Source organism: Coenobita brevimanus, chromosome 29 (assembly GCF_032717465.1).
Source record: "Coenobita brevimanus isolate Jiangsu-jjx chromosome 29, ASM3271746v2, whole genome shotgun sequence".
Lineage (NCBI taxonomy): Eukaryota > Metazoa > Arthropoda > Malacostraca > Decapoda > Coenobitidae > Coenobita > Coenobita brevimanus.
This window is the reverse complement of record NC_136982.1, coordinates 40,089,526-40,105,789: the sequence shown is the minus strand read 5'-3', so window position 1 is coordinate 40,105,789 and position 16,264 is coordinate 40,089,526. Positions and strand designations below refer to the sequence as shown.

The following is a 16,264-nucleotide window of genomic DNA, read 5'->3' as shown; positions in this document are numbered from 1 at the left end:
GTGGGAGGGGTAGAAGGGATATGGGGCAGGGTAGAGGACATGGCAGGGGGGAGGGGGGGCAGGGCGAGGGAGAAGGTAGAGGTGTGCACGTGCAGAGTGGCTGGGAGGGGAGGTCTGGAGGCTTCTGGAAGTGGAGACGTCGCTTGTGAGAGTTGATGTTGGTACGTAACTTCTGCAGGAGGTCCAGCCCTAAGTAGCCATTGTAGGCACGGCAGGTCGAGTCAAAGATGATGAATTTGTGCTGGGTTGATACTTTCTGGTGGGTAGCAGCATGCAGGGCCCAGATTTCCCCACGTATCGGCAGGGGGCCATCCCCAGCATCTATGAGGTTAGCTGAGGTGAGGAGAAACGGGCCGAAAGCAGCATGGCAGGAGTAGAAGTAACTGTAGAGGCAGGAGCTGGCAGCTCCCGTGTCGACCAGTAGCTTTGCTTTTACCCAATTCAGTTTCATCTTGTTGTAGACTGGGGGGCGGTATTTTTGTGAGGTGGTCCCCGCTACTGTGGGGAGCTGCGGGGGCGGTCCTAAAAATCCAGCTATTGTGGGGCGTCTTCTTCTTTGGGCTCCACTTCCCTGGGATCCGTGTAGTCGGCGGGTGGGGCGTCGTCCTCAACGCACTTGTTGTCTAGGGAAGAGACTTTGCGGCGCCCTTGGATGATTGGTCTGTGCCGGGCAGCTTTTAGCTGTTCACACATATCGTGAATTGGGCATCGGTGACTACAGGAAGAGAATTCCCATGGGTTGATAGAAATGAGCTTAGTATTCTCCTTAGGGGCAGGGTGTCTCTTGGTAGGGAGTGCCCTCGGTACAATGGGTGTTGTTGAAGAGCTTGCGTGGATGGGGGGCATCCGTGGTTTGGGGTGTGGTGCCCTCTGTGTTGGGACTTTGCTGACTGCGCCGATATGCTGTGGGGTGGTGCGAGTGGTTAGAAGGCGTCTAACCAGCAGGACATCTTTGTCGAGGTCTCCTGTTGGGTCATAGATTGTGAAATGTTCGCTTTTGGCGCTGGGGAGGATCCTCAACAGGGTATTGAAGATATGTTGCTCCCAGGTGGCCGTGTCGGTCTCCAGGTAAGCGGCGGTGACGAGTTGCCTGGCCTGGATGAGTGTGTTATCCAGGTTGCCATCGTAGATGAGGGTGCCAAGCTGAGGTAATGCGATGGCTTTCCCTAGGGATGACGTGACTGCTTGGGTCATGATTTGCATGAACTGCACCCATGTCAGCTCACAGGACGATCTTCGTGGCGATGCTTGACACCGTTTTTCCCAAGTATAGTAGAGTAACTGCTATTTTCTCCCTGTTGTGGTCGAATCCAGTGTCCAGTAGTTGTTTGATCATGTACACATATTTGTTTATGTCTCACTGTTCAGGATCGAATAATGGCAGTTGTATGTGCGGTTTGGTCGCCATTTTGTTAGACTTTCCCTTTAGTTCCTCGTTCCTCTCTGACCGGATCAAGAACCACTGCTAACCACCAGTGTTATGCTACGTTTTCAGAGCTCAACTCCTTCCTCTTTGTGCACAAGCGACTGGTCTGGGGTTCCCTTCGAGACCGGGTCTAAAGGATGCAACTAGAGGAACAGGTCACAAAAACTTGGGTCAACCAACTTTTCACGTATATTAACACAAAGATATACAATGCTGGACACAATACAATGTACAGATTAAATACACTATCAGAGACACAGAGGACCCGGGTTGGGCTACTGGTGACTGGGCAGCTGCAGGTGTCGTTCAGGTGTGGGAGGGATCCTGTCAGGCGTGCTCTTTCGCAGGAGACACAGGACCACTGTCAGGGGCCGGGTCGTCCGAGGTGGGCTGCTGGCCGGTGTAGAGAGAGGCCTTTCCCTGGTGGGGCCTCGATGGGTTGGTTGGCCCTCAGGACTGGGGCCGAGCAGGGCGAACAGGCACACTTCCCTGTGCCTGTTCCTGAAGGAGGACTGTTCGTCGCTGGGGCTGGGGAGGTCTTGGCTGGGAGTCCTGGGGATGCCTCTGGGTGGCTGGGGGCTGCGGCCTCACTCAGGTTGAGAGGCCATCAGGGGCTGACTGCGGCATCTCTTCCTGACAGTGAGGGGCAACATATGGGCGCTGGCTGCAGTGAGCGGATCTCCAGACTCACTACAGGGACACTCCAGATCCTCTCCAGCTGCAACTCCGCTGGGGGCTAGCACTGTGGAGAGAGTGAGAAGGGTGTCCCACTTGGCCTCTGAAGGGGTGAGGTGAGCAAGAGATGTTACCCTTGAGGGGCATCACAGGGGTAGCGGACGAGGGAAGGACGGTGGCCGTTCCCTCCCTGACGGGCACAGGGGGTGCCGCCACAGTTCTGCTTGTGCCTGTGGGGGTGGAAGGTGAGAGAAGGATAGCGGCAGTTCTCTCCTCAGCAAGGACGGTGGCTGTTGCTGTGTTTCTGCCTTGCCCTTGGACAGCAGGTGGGAGAAGGACGGTGGCCGTTCTCTCCCCGGCGAGGACTGTGGCCGTCGCCATGGTTCTGCTCCCAGCAAAGGCTGCAGGTGATGGAAGGACAGTGGCCGTTCTCTCCCCGGCGGGTACAGTGGACGCTGCCGCAGTCCTGCAAGGGATGGTAGATGAGAAGCGTACGGTGGCTGTCTTCTCCCTGACGTGGACAGTGACCGACATCACGGTTCTACCCAAGACTGTTAAGGAACAAGTCGCACCCGATCCTGCCGAGTGCTGGTCTGACCTGAGAGTAGTGCGGCGGGGTGGCATACTTCCCACGGGCTCCGTTGAGGGGAAGAGGGGCGTCTGGTGATAGGGGACGTATGCCCGATTTGCTCGGGCCCTTTCCACGCCTCCCTGTGATGTCCCCTTGGTGCTGGTCTTCCCGGTGCTGGTATTTCACCACTAATTAATAATTATTAATCCATTACAGTATTAGGTCCCAGGGCTCTTGTTTGTATGTGTTATGCTGGATGTTTTTAGTCCGACTTCTCGTTCTAAAGACACCAGCGACTGAGTGAGGTCCTCTTTCTAGACCGGAAATAGAATGCTTACAAAGGAACAGGGCATAAAAACTTGGCAAGACACCTTAACACATATATTGCCTTAATCCAACTTCTTTACAATATACATACAATTGGGCACTGAATGTGGAATGGGTATAGTGATCGGTTAGTTAATATTGGTACACTAAGTTACATAGACACTGTGGTTACACCTGAGTTACTGCACAAGAGAATATCACATAGGGGTGGTGACACTGTTCATTCACTTGGTCCCTTGGACTCTGCGTTGTACACTGGTCTATTTGCACTTGGGTATCACCACACACTTGTATATTGCTCTAGTCCTGGGAACTTAGGTACTAACACAGCACTCTGAGTAGATTAGGGTAGAGACACTTTACGGGTGGTGTTCCGGTCTCACTGTTTCTGTACCACACACAGTCACTGTCACTATTGAGTCTCTAATACGACACTGGGGTCTCACTATGTCGTCACTGGGCTGCCGAGGTCAGGACTCATTTGAGGTGGAGCCTGGGAGTCGAAGGGAGCCCTACTGGTGAGCCCTCCTGCAGAAGGCAAAGGACAGCTCTCGGGGGCATCATAGACTGGGTGCGTTTCTGGTCTGGGGTGCAGGGAGGCCCTTTCCTGTCAGGGCCTCTACCTGGTGAGGGGCCCTCGGGGCTGGGGCCAAACAGTGTCAGGAGTCGGGCCTGCCGCTTCTTACTCCGAGCAGAGGGCCGGCAGTGAGTGGTGCCAGGGCGGGGGTCCAAGGGCTGGCCCTGGGAGGCCTTGGACTGTGGTCGCCTCTAGGTTGGGGCGCTGTCAGGGGTTGACTGCGGCACCTCTCCCGCGAGGCGTCCGTTGAAAATCCGGCGTTGTCCAGTGGCAGGCTGGAGGGCGTGGATCCCGCCTTCAATGACAGGGCCTCGCCACCACTCCTGGAACGGCAGCACTGCCGGGGAACCACGCCTGGAGAGAGACAGAGGGGCGTCCCATGCAAGGTGGAGAGTGGGCCGTGCAAGGGACCTTCTCCTCTGGAAGAACCTTTGGGACTGTGGATGAAGGGTGTACAGTGGCCATCATCGCAGTTCCACAGGCCTTTGGGCTAGCAGCAGAAGGATGTACAGTGGCCGTCCCTTCCCCGGCGTGTACAGTGGCCATCGCCGCGGTGCTGCTCCTGAAGGAGGAAGAGGCAGATGAGGGACGTACAGTGGCCATTCCCTCCCCAGCGTGTACAGTGGCTGTCACCGCGGGTCTGCCTGCCCAACGGGAAGTAGCTGAGGGATATACAGTGGCCGTTCCCTCCCCGGTACATCCTGTGGCCGTTACCGTGGTGCTACTCCCGTAGGAGGAGGTGGATGAGGGACGTACAGTGGCTGTTCCCTCCCCGACACGTACAGTGGCCGTCATTGCGGTTCCACTCCTGCCTTTGCCTGTCGGTGCGCACACAGTGGCCGTCACACCGAGGCGGGCTCCAGATGTGGCTGCAGCAGAAAGGCATAGTGGCCGTCCCTTCCCCGGTACGTACAGTGGCCAATACCACGGGGCTGCAGGGGGAAACAGAAGAAGGGCGTACAGTGGCCGTTCCCTCCCCAGTGCGTACAGTGGCCGTTACCGCGGTGCTGCCTGGGACTGTATCTGGAGTAGTCCCACCCCAATCCTGACGAGGGCTGGTCCGGCCGAGAAGTAGTCTCGCATTCCTGCGACGTCGTAGTTGGTCCGGTTGAGGGGAAGAGGGACTCAAGGTCGGGGCGCACCTGAGCCCGTCTCGCTCTGGGCCAGCGTCTCGTTTAGCTGGCCCGCTGTGGTATCCTCCTGGGGTGGGGGTGGAGCTGCGGCTCCGTAGCGGGGTGGGGCTTCCGGCGGCGGAAGCGCGCATTTTAGTAAGATTGCACTGGAATGGTGGCGCACCGCCATCCGTCTATTGGCTCATAGTCGCGAAGTTCAGCGGTTCGTTCCCTGAAAATGTCTAATCTCTCCCTTTTTAATGGACCCTAGGCACAGTAGGCTAACTTAAATTTATGAACTACTCTCCAGTGGTGTGCCTTTAATCAACTTATATATTGTGCATGGAAACCATGGCGACCAGTTTTTCATTTTTTTTTTCCAGATAAAAGGCAACGCGACACCCAAGCACACAGCAACAGTGAACCATCCGATAACCGACTTACCACTTGTACTGCTCACGGGGCTAAAGCAATCAGAAGTAGTTATCGTTTCGCCACTTGCAAACAAACACGGTGATGGAGCTACATAAAATACATGGCTGCAAATAAATAAAGAAAATACGATAAAGTTTACAACAGATACAGTTCTTAAAGCGATGTCAATAAACCTAAATGTGCCGAGTATTGCGCCACGGGACGTCACACTCCCGTGCCAGCTACGTCAACACCGCCGCACTCACCATACACACGCACACGCCTCCGCCACCACCACCACCACCGTCCGATACAGCTCAGTTTCGCCCCAGCTCTGTGATTTCACGGCCACCTCCACCCTGAATAGTCGAAAGTAGGTGGCTCGATAGTTACGTTGCTGTACTGTGAATGGTGAAATTCGGTGATATAACGTTCTTGTGGTGTCTGATCACGCACAAAGTTTTCCAACTTTAACTCCTTTACAAACATCTTGATTATTGAAATGAAGCGGTGAAATAATCATCTGCCAATGGCAGTTTCATTATATCTCGCAAATCCGGTAAAATTCGTCAGCTTCAAAGTAAGTTTATTGTCATATAGGTTACGACGACATTGGTTTGCAGTGTAGCCTGTACTGCCAACAACTATACAGCTGCGCAGGTAGGAAAAATTGTCATAATGTGGTCATACACAGCGTAGAAAGCTATTGGACCTATTTTCAAATTTATTTTCCAGTCAAACTATTACGAGTAACTTACCATAACTATCGTTAAAAATTGCGACAGTACGTACGGCTAAGCATAGGAAGATTTAGTGGGGTTTGTGTTGCGCGGTTGCCAGGTATAAATAGTTGAACAGGCGTACCGAATTCCTCCGTGATTATTATAAATTCCTCATGAATATATTTCATACATTATCATGTGCATTTTGTGATAGTGTTCAAGTAACATGTTTGAAATGGGTTTCATAAAAGTGGTTAAATTCATAAAATGAGTCATTGCTGGAATTAATAAGCATGTCAACGGATTGCGTCATTTGTTTCTCTTTGATCATGTAAAAAGCTTAGTGACCGGTTCAGAAATTACACGATCAACCTACCGGTTCTGAAATATGAATAATGCCATCAAACTTTCTTTATGTATAAACCATTTTATGATGTTAACGGTCACGTAATTTAGAATAAAGAATGGCAGACAGTAGTGCAAACAAAGAGACAACAAGTTTAACTAAGATATGAATCATATAAATTTGAGAAATAAGCCCGTGTAAATTACCTGATCAGTCAGAGATATCCTTGCATTTATTGTGATAAACTATACATAATACAAAGTGCTGGTATCCTTAACTTCTTGTTCTATAGTTTTCCCATTTATTAGTTACAGAAAACTGGTGTAACTTATGTTACGTCAAGTCGGGCGGTTTCTTGGGTAACTCAGTTGGCAGGTAGTTGTGAGCTATTGCGTCATTAATCAATAAGTATAAATTAAATACCAGTAGTTTTCTCTGCTGATTTTTCATTCACTTAACTGCCCTCAATGTCCCTGCGCGTAACCTGATGTACATATTTTCATTTTTCACTTTTGTAATATACCATTGCTGTATTGTAATACCATGTGAATAATGAGTCTTCACTTTATGTGTATTTGCTGAAGATTGTGTGTGGGGCAAGACCCACTACCTTTTGTTGTTTATGTGCTTTGTATACTTTTAAAATAAATTTTTCAGTCAGTCATTTGTATTATAACCAGATGACAAACAGTGGTGTAATCAGTATCCCTACTTAACCATTGCTTTTTGCATGATGTAACATGTTGGTAACTGCGTTAATATGAATGTTGCAAAGTTATATTCATACCGGAGAAATGTTTACTATCTTGCAGGACTGTGGTGAATGCAGGAGTTCAAAGGCAGGAGAGTGAGATGGGTGTATCCTGTAACAAGGGCGAGCTGCCTGCCTCGCCCTCACGACTAGACACTGCTGCCCCGCCCTCCCGCCACCCCGTTACTAAGGGCGCCAGGAACCTGACGCCGATCAGTGAAGAGTCGGCGGGCGAGAGTGTTGAGTTGGGAGCTGAGAGGACAGTATCACGTGAGAATAATACCTCTGTGCGATCAAGTGAGGAGTTAGGTGCGGCTAGCGAGGCGGTGGGCGAAGCGATTGACGAGTCAGCACAGGCGGGTGGTGAGTCAGCAGTGAGAAACGAACTGCAGGCGGTGAACAGCGAGGTAGTGACCCGTGAGGCGCCTAGAATAGCCTTAGACGAGGCCGTGGTGATTAGCGAAGTGTCAGAAATGAACAGTTCAGTGTCTACAGTGAACAGTGAAGTGTCAGAAGTGAGCACTGAGAACTTAGCCGGGGTCAGGGGTGGTTCAGCAACAATCAGTGAACAGTCCTCATCCTCCAGTAGTCAAACAGAGGGAGGAGAGGGAGAGAACAGCAAAGTTAGGCAGGAGGAAATGTTAACGACCCACGCAGTGTTACCCGATAGCCTTGAGCGCGCGCACCTTGACGTCACTCCGCCCAAACACTACCAGGAAAATGAGCGGGAATATGACAGCGATAATGAAGAGAGAGACAGTAGTGAGCATAGGGGTAGCAGTGATAGTGAGGATACGCTGCAGGAAAATAACAGTAGCGAAGAGGGGGAGACGGGAGCAAAGCTGGAAAATGAAGACGGAGAGAGGGAAAATGATGATAGTGATGATACGGAGCAGGAAAATAACGCTAATTCTGAAGAGGGCGATGCGGGAGCAAAACAAGAGAATGAAGACACAGAGAGGGAAGAGGATAATAATACTCCTAAGGAAGGCGATAGCACATTGAAGAAGAATAATAAACAAGCCCTGGGCGAGAATGAGGACGACGAGTATGTGGAGGAGACTGAGGAGGAGGAAAGGACGGAAAAAGATGAATCTCCAGGGGTGGAGTGGGTGATGAAGATGGAGGACAGAGATAAGATGACGAGGTCCCTAGAGGCCTTGTATCTGGTGCTGGAGATCAGGTCAACTGTGCCCATCATGCATCGACACATTGATCTCACACGTGCTCATCTCCACAGGTGTGTATTAAGTCTGTAAATAATGTAACGTGCGGGTACATAAATAATGTGCAAATAAATTAGATATGTAGTTTGGTTAATATTGTTTGACCTTAATTAGGTACGATTTATTTTAATATACCTTTTCTTAATACAGCCCTAATATATAGGCATAATTAACCCAAAATATCTTAAAAATTTAGATTACCAAGTCAACGATGTAGTGCTTTGATTGTGATGGCATTATATTTAACCACGTCGATGACAATAAATTTGACAACGTTCAGTTAATATATCCAACTTTGGAGTCTTCTCGAAGTGGAGCGGTTTGACAGAGCCGTGAGATCTTTTTGAGATGAATGAAAGTGTCAGGAGGTTGCAAAAGTAATCTGTAAATTCACATGTTGATAGGATTAAGTTGCGAGGTCATGACCAAGGCCATACCTATTAGGTGGAGAATTTTACTTGATGGTAACTTTCAAGTGTTTGCTGAGAGTAAGGTACGATTTTTCAGTGTTCAACGATACTGACCGATTCTGGGCAGCTTTTATTGACTTCCCTCTTGGATGCGCATTCAGCTGTGGGTTGGAGCAATTTTTTTTTTTTTTTTTTTTTAGTGGTTTTCGTGCTTATACAATTTGTGATCAAGTATTTACATCCATCCATCCATCATCCAATCCTACATTGCCCCATGAGGAGCGTAGGAGCCCGGGGCTAGGCAGTTGGTCCCGACATTTAAGATGAAAGTACTATCCACTTTTTTGTTAGAAGGAGGCAGCACTGGACTCAGGGTTGTATTGCTGATGTGTGATTGCCGGTAAAGATGTTATAAATATGTATTGTCTTGTTGCTAATGTGTTGTTACGGAGTTTTGTTTTACTTATGTTTGGTTGCATTGCAGGTGGTGGTGGTGGTGGAGCCTGGGTATGCGACGGAGGACCAGAGCAGGTGATATGTGGATATGTGTCCTTCCACCTCCTGCTGTGGATCAGGTTAGTGCCAACCTTGACAGTGCTAGGTACCACCATTGACTGTGTCAGGTTAGTGCCACCCTTGACAGTGCTAGGTGCCACCATTGACTGTGTCAGGTTAGTGCCACCCATGAGAGAGCTAGGTGCCACCATTGACTGTCAGGTTAGTACCACCCTTGACAGTACTAGGTGCCACCACTGACTCTCAGGTTAGTACCACCCTTGAGAGTGCTGGATGCCACCATTGACAGTGTCAAGTTAGTGCCTTCATTGACTGTGTCAGGTTAGTGCCACCCTTGACAGTGCTAGGTGCCACCATTGACTGTGTCAGGTTAGTACCACCCTTGAGAGTGCTGGATGCCACCATTGACAGTGTCAGGTTAGTGCCACCATTGACAGTGTCAGGTTAGTGCCACCATTGACAGTGTCAGGTTAGTGCCACCATTGACAGTCAGGTTAGTGCCACCATTGACAGTGTCAGGTTAGTACCACCCTTGACAGTGCTAGGTGCCACCATTGACAGTGTCACGTTAGTACCACCCTTGAGAGTGTGAGGTGCCACCATTGATAGTGTCAGGTTAGTGCCACCCTTGAGAGTGTGAGGTGCCACCATTGACAGTGTCAGGTTAGTACCACCCTTGAGAGTGCTAGGTGCCACCATTGACGGTGTCAGGTTAGTGCCACCCTTGAGAGTGTGAGGTGCCACCATTGATAGTGTCAGGTTAATGCCACCCTTGAGAGTGCCAGGTTAGTGTCACCCTTGACAGTGCCAGGTTAATGCCACCATTCACAGTGCCAGGTTACTGCCACCATTCACAGTGCCAGGTTACTGCCACCCTTAAAAGTACCAGGTTAGTGCCACCCTAAACAGCACCAGGTTAATGCCACCCTTAACAGTGCCAGGTTAATGTCACCCTTAACAGTACCAGGTCAGTGCCACCTTTAACAGTACCAGGTTAGTGCCACCCTTCACAGTGCCAGGTTAGTGTCACAATTAACAGTACCAGGTTGGTGCCACCCTTCACTGTGCTAGGGTAGTGTCACCATCAAAGTGCCAGGTTAGTGTCTTAACAATGCCAGGTTAGTGCCACCCCTCACAGGGTCAGGTTAGTTCCACCCTTCATTGTGCCAGGGTAGTGCCACCATCAAAGTGCCAGGTTAGTGCTAACCCTTCACAGTGTCAGGGTAGTGCCACCTTTCACATTGCTAGATTAGTGCCAATCCTTCACACTGCCACGGTAGTGCCACCTTTACAGTGCCAGGTTAGTGTCAGGTGAGTGTTACCTATCACAGTACCAGGTTAGTGCCACCCCTCACAGAACCAGTTTAGTGCCATCCCCCTCACAGTGTCAGGTTAGTGCTGACCCTCACAGTGTCAAGTTAGTGCCATCCCCTTCACAGTATCAAGTTAGTGTTGCCCCTTACAGTGCCAGGTTAGTGTCATCTTCTAAGTACCAAGTTAGTGCTGCCCTGTACAGTGCCAAGCTGCTACCATCCCTCATAGTACCAGATTAGTGTCACTCCCCCTTAGTACCAGGTTAGTGTCACTTACTCATAGTACCAGGTTAGTGTCACTTACTCATAGTACCAGGTTTGTACTGCTCTCTCGCAGTGCCAAGTTGATGCCACCCCTCACAGTACCTGGTTAATGCCACCCCCTCAGTGCCAGGTTAGTTCCACACTCAGTGCTGCTCCCTCAGTGCCTGGTCAGTGTCCTTCACAGGGCCGTAATGAGGCACTTATTGACCTGATAAAGTATTCCTAGCCGTGAAATAATTGTATCTGTCCTTAAAACTTATGTTATTTATCACTTATGTCAGAAGGTATACTGAGGTTTAGTTTCATGTAATTATGCCACAGTAAATGTACTGAGGTTTCATTTCACTTATTTGTTCACATATTACAGGAAACAAGTGGATTGTTATAAATATTTATTGGAGGATTCCTAATACCCATGGATAACGATATTTGTCAAGATATATCAAAGTGCAAGGATACAGTTGCACTTTCAGTAAGCAGTTAAGTATCAGCTGCACAGCATCGTGAAAGATATGCACTCTACTGAATACGCCTCTAGAGAAAAAAATGCCCATAATTTGGGCAAAACAAGTGAAAAGATAGTCATGGGTGAAGGTAACAGCATTAAAGGAGTCAGTCGGTGGGTTGTAGCTTATTTGATTTGCAAAATATTGTGGAGTCCTGTTTTGCCCACTCTTCTTTTCAATTCACCCACTGTCTGTGACACCGATAATGTTTGGCTAGACTTGAGGCGTACTGTAGTGTACTGTATCTCTGTATTTAGTTGCTCAGTTTTAAATCAGTTTCTTATCTGGTAATGTATAACACTTGAAGCAAGTACAGTGCAGGTACCAAAGCAGCTGCAAGAATATAGTAGTTCTGTAGCTGTAGGCATAAAGATATTTTAGATCCCCCCAAATAATTATATGGAATAAATACTTCTCTTAAAAATAGTACTTTAAGGTTCTTTTAACAGGATATGCTTTTTTACCAATTTGTTGTCTGAGCATAGTAGGAAACGTGGGACTTACGGGTGAACAGGGGAGGAATGTTGGGGTTGGGGGGAATTTCCTAGGGTTTGGTATGAAGTTTGATCTGATCTCAAGTCAAGAGTCATGCATAACTCTGTTTTTTGTTAACTTTGCATTCATTGCCCCTTATCCTGTAGCATGTGTTGATGGTTGCTTGTGAAGTTTATCAGTTGCCAGAAAAAAGACTATATTCACACAATGCCTGTCTGTGGTGAGTACGTAACTCTTCACACTCTCTTCAGTGTCAGGACTGAATAGCCTAGCCCGAGTCCCTATACCCCTGATGGGGCAGTAAGTGATTGGATATTACCGATATAGTCTTATCCACAAAAGTCTCTTTTTTACAGAGCAAAGATGATGATGACCACAAAAGTAACGATGATAATGATGATGACGACGACGACTATGATGATGATGACTTCAGTGATGGTGACTACTCCAGTGAATCAGAAAGTGCATGGCTGGAGGTGGCCGAGCAGTTGGAGCGGCAGCGGAGGAGCAGGACTGGTGGGCCACTCTGCTTTCTCACACACCTGGGTAGCCAGATCTTGCCGCCTGGCTCACCTACTCAAACTACGGGACCGGCCACACCCAATCCTTGCACCACTAATAACACCACATCTAACCGTTTCACCAGTGACTCGCCTAATCCATGTGTCATAGATATTACCAGACCTGTACAAACTAACAACGAAACTAGTGATGAAGACCGTCCTGATGCCACTGCCAAGCATGTTGATAATGCTTCTGGCTCCCGTGTTACTGAATCTCAGCACACATGTGATGGCTTAGCTGATCAAAACAACTGGGGTACCCCAGCTGATCCCACCACTGCTACAGCTAACACCTCCATTCCTGAGAGTGAGGTAGGAGGATGTAGTGACAAGACTGATTCAGTGCCTGAGTCCTGGCGCTATCGAACATATCTAATATTATCCTTCCCTCGTGTCTTCCTAGATGGTCTGTCACCTAAAACTTTGTGTGAGTCAATTGTGGCACAACTTGATCGCGTCACGGGGCAAAAGGGCACTACAAAGGATCATAGGCAGAGGGTGAGAAGCCAGGAGGTAAACAGAGAGGATCAGAATCAAGGAAGCTTAGATCAGGAGCAGACTGGGGAAGATCAGAGACAGATAGCAAGAGACCAAGAGCAGACTGAAGATGAAGAGAGGCAGAAAGTGAGAGGTCAGGAACAAACAGAAGACCTTAGGTTGAGCCTGAGAGACCAGGAGCAGACAGATGGGCCAAGGTGGAGGTTAAAAATCCAAGAGCAGAGACAGAGGTTGCGAGGTGGGGAGCAGACTGAGGAGGAAGAACAGAGGCAAAGGGTGAGAAATGAAGGGCCGGGGCAGACTGATGATGCAGCTGGGATGGAGGATCAGCGTTTGACTTGGCTTCAGGAACGACTGGCAACCATGATGGGAGTAGACCAGGATGTGAACACAACCGCTACTGACCACAATAATGACACTGACAGTGAGGGTTACCACCAAAGAACTCTTGATAGTGTCCTGAGCAGGAACTTTATTAACTTGTGTAAAGCTAAGAGGATCAGTTATGTCAGTGGGTTCACTACTTGTGTGAGCATTGCCACGGCTTCCCTGGTGGAGGCAATGAGTGAGACTGGGCATAGTGGTCGAGTGGTGACACGTCAACGAGTGTGGGTGAGGCGTGAGTGGCCGGCCCCACCTTATGGGTGGCGTGAGTCCCATGATGGCAGACCACGCCATCGTCAGTCCCACAAGAGGCCGGATATTCTCCTTTGTTGTCCTTGCAGGAAAAACATTACTGACTTCTGGGAGGCAGCCATTGAGGTACACCGGCAGCGATGGGAGACTCCGGCTGTCTCTTGGACAGGCTCACCAGAGTTGATCCATTGGGCCCAGCCTAGTGATGACAGTGAGGACTATTTTCGGCCTCCACGGTTCCCTTATGCTGAACTCCGGCTGGTTGGCGTCACAAGGGAAGACGGTGAAGAAATGGCAGTTAGATGGACAGGACAACGATTAATGCATATGGCCACCCACACCCTCACACCGCTGAGACGCTTCCTCTTCACACACATTATTAACCTTCAGGTGCAGGAGGACACACATGTCATCAGTTTTAGCATCAGCTACTCACGGCTTGTTCCTCCAACCATTACTCGCCGCTTTGCTGACGAGATCCTGGCAGCTGTCAAAGACTCATTGGCTGCTCGGTGACCTATACACACACACACACCCACTTCCGTGCATACCATAGACACAGATGCAGACAGACATAACCACAGCCACCATTATCCAAAGTTGTGCCAATATAAACTACTTACCGCATTGTTAAGCATGTTAACATGGTGCTACAGCTGTTCAGTAAGTGAATAATTACCAAAGCGTCACAGTATTACTTCTACATGATAAATACATTTTCCAGAGCAGATGGGTTGCTCTATTGGTTACACAATATTTACCCTTCAGATGCTAAACATTATTCCCACGCCAGGTCCTTTGCTCAGTAAACAAAAAAACTTCATAATACTACTGTAAAAACGTAGACATATATTACTGTGTGTATCCAGTGATGAGTGTTTGTAGTACTGTACGTTTTCCTATAACTTGTGATACATGCTGTGATAAAGAATGCACTACAGAACTTACACAAGTTGCCTTTAATGGAGTGTTTTAAGTTACTGTGATATCTAAGACAGGTTAGCCTTTTTCTTTACATTCAGAGTTGGTTTTCACATTCAGATTATCTGCATTAGGACAACCCGTTCAGTCCGATGGTGTATTTTCATTTTATACCGTCTCCAATTTTACTCAGCTTTAGAGAGGCTGTGTAAATGAAGAAGTGAAGCATAGCCATCATTTGCAGCACTTCTTTACTATAAAAGATCTCTCCAAAAGTGAATAATATCATGTGGAGTTAGTATGAATAAAATATGCCATGGAACTGAAGGGTTCAAGCTTTGTGATGGCAGGAGTGAATGGTTTACCTCAATAATAGGTTTTATGTATAATGGTCACACACTGCTTTATTTATCAGTGATTTTTATGTTTTCTATTGACTTAGGTAAAATTAAGGATGCTTGATTTTATAAAATAAAAGTGTAACTTACAGAAGGTTTCATGCGTATCTTTCCCCTTGAGTTTAGTAAAATCATCTGGAGGTAGAACAATGAAATAGCTACATCACTGGATTGAAGAGGTTAATGCAGATGTAGTACAAATCTGAATGGTGCAGTTCTATAGGCATGGTGATAACATGACATCTACAAATAGTTATAGCTGACCCTGGACTCGGCTGGTTCTTCCTACCATCCTTGAATGAGATGTGCGCAGTAACATCAGCAAATTTCCTCATGATTAGAACATTTATTACCGGGAAGATTCTGTACTCTTCCTTCGTCCCGCCTGCAAAAAAATTCTTGATTAAAACAAGTGATGATAAGAGTGATGGTGATAAAAATTCCTGGCCACACTAACTTATATGGACACAGAACGTTTGATGTGCATGACAGAAAACCTTTTGTAGAGTGGCAAATCTCGATGAACAACTATGGTTATTCAACAGATAACTGTCGCTTTATAAAGTGAATTAAGTACAGGAGTACAACCTGTATATCGTACATGCAATATACTCGTAGTGTCTTAGAAACATATTAAACATAGCCACACCTGTACAGGTCTTGGAAAATACTGTACCATGCAGACATTTCTCAGCACAATACCCACAGAGCTTACAGAAGAGCTCATACTAAGAAATCTGATGCCTCACTGTAAATAAGAGCATCCATTTTCATAAGGCTGTCTCAGTCAGCAGCGTAGCCAGGTCTTCACAACTGGGAGATGCAAAGCCCTATGACTACTGCACAATGTGCATGCACTGAATACCCTGAAATTTCAAATGGGACGGCCAAAGATCTGTCTGTAGGGGCTTGCTCCCCCCCCCCCTGCTTCCCCAGACACCCCCATAGATATGCCACTACTCTCAGTATAGTTACCAAACAGCAATAAAAAATTACTGGACAGCGTTAACTTCACCAATGCTTGCAGGAGAAGTAAAATAATGGCTTTCTTTGGACAGAGATCCCATCCCAACTGACTCAGCGAGAGATTGGACATTGGCTTGGAAGGGGAGCGGAGTGGGAGAGAGAATTGCTCTGATGCGTTCGGACAATGAGAATTAAAAACCTCAAAAACAATTATGTTGCAGACAGTCGCCAAGAAAAGGTTCAGACCTGAGGATACGGATTTGAATTAGGGAGAAATTATCCTTACCCCTCCATGAGGAAATGTCAGACAACTTTTGATAAGATGAAACTTGTGGACTCAGTAGTGAATAAGAACATGGGAATGGATATGTATTACCTTATGGTCTGGAGCATGACAAGCATCACTGACTCTCCTGACATCACCTCGGCAGTAATATGAAAGACGAAGAAAGGAGAAGATACGAGACAAGTGCTAAAAACTAGAGAGACCACTTGGCTCGTCAAATGTTGACAAGAACAATAAAATACACCAACAGTCAGTCTGTTTTCCTCTGGCAGAACTACGCCACTCCCACAGCTTGAATACTAAGTCGTGATTGCACATGACATTCACTGAGCCTTAATTATGAGG

General features: G+C 48.0%; 1 protein-coding gene across 1 annotated transcript; it reads left to right on the top strand.

Moving 5' to 3' along the window:
- Nucleotides 1-5,284: 5,284 nt before the first annotated feature.
- LOC145395019 (uncharacterized) lies at nucleotides 5,285-14,758 on the top strand. The gene is made up of 4 exons (XM_080268763.1): nucleotides 5,285-5,475; nucleotides 6,983-8,161; nucleotides 9,042-9,132; nucleotides 12,008-14,758. The coding sequence occupies exons 1-4, from the start codon at nucleotides 5,285-5,287 to the stop codon at nucleotides 13,862-13,864; spliced, it is 3,318 nt and encodes a 1,105-aa protein (XP_080124889.1). The 3' UTR covers nucleotides 13,865-14,758.
- The last annotated feature ends 1,506 nt before the right edge of the window (nucleotides 14,759-16,264 follow it).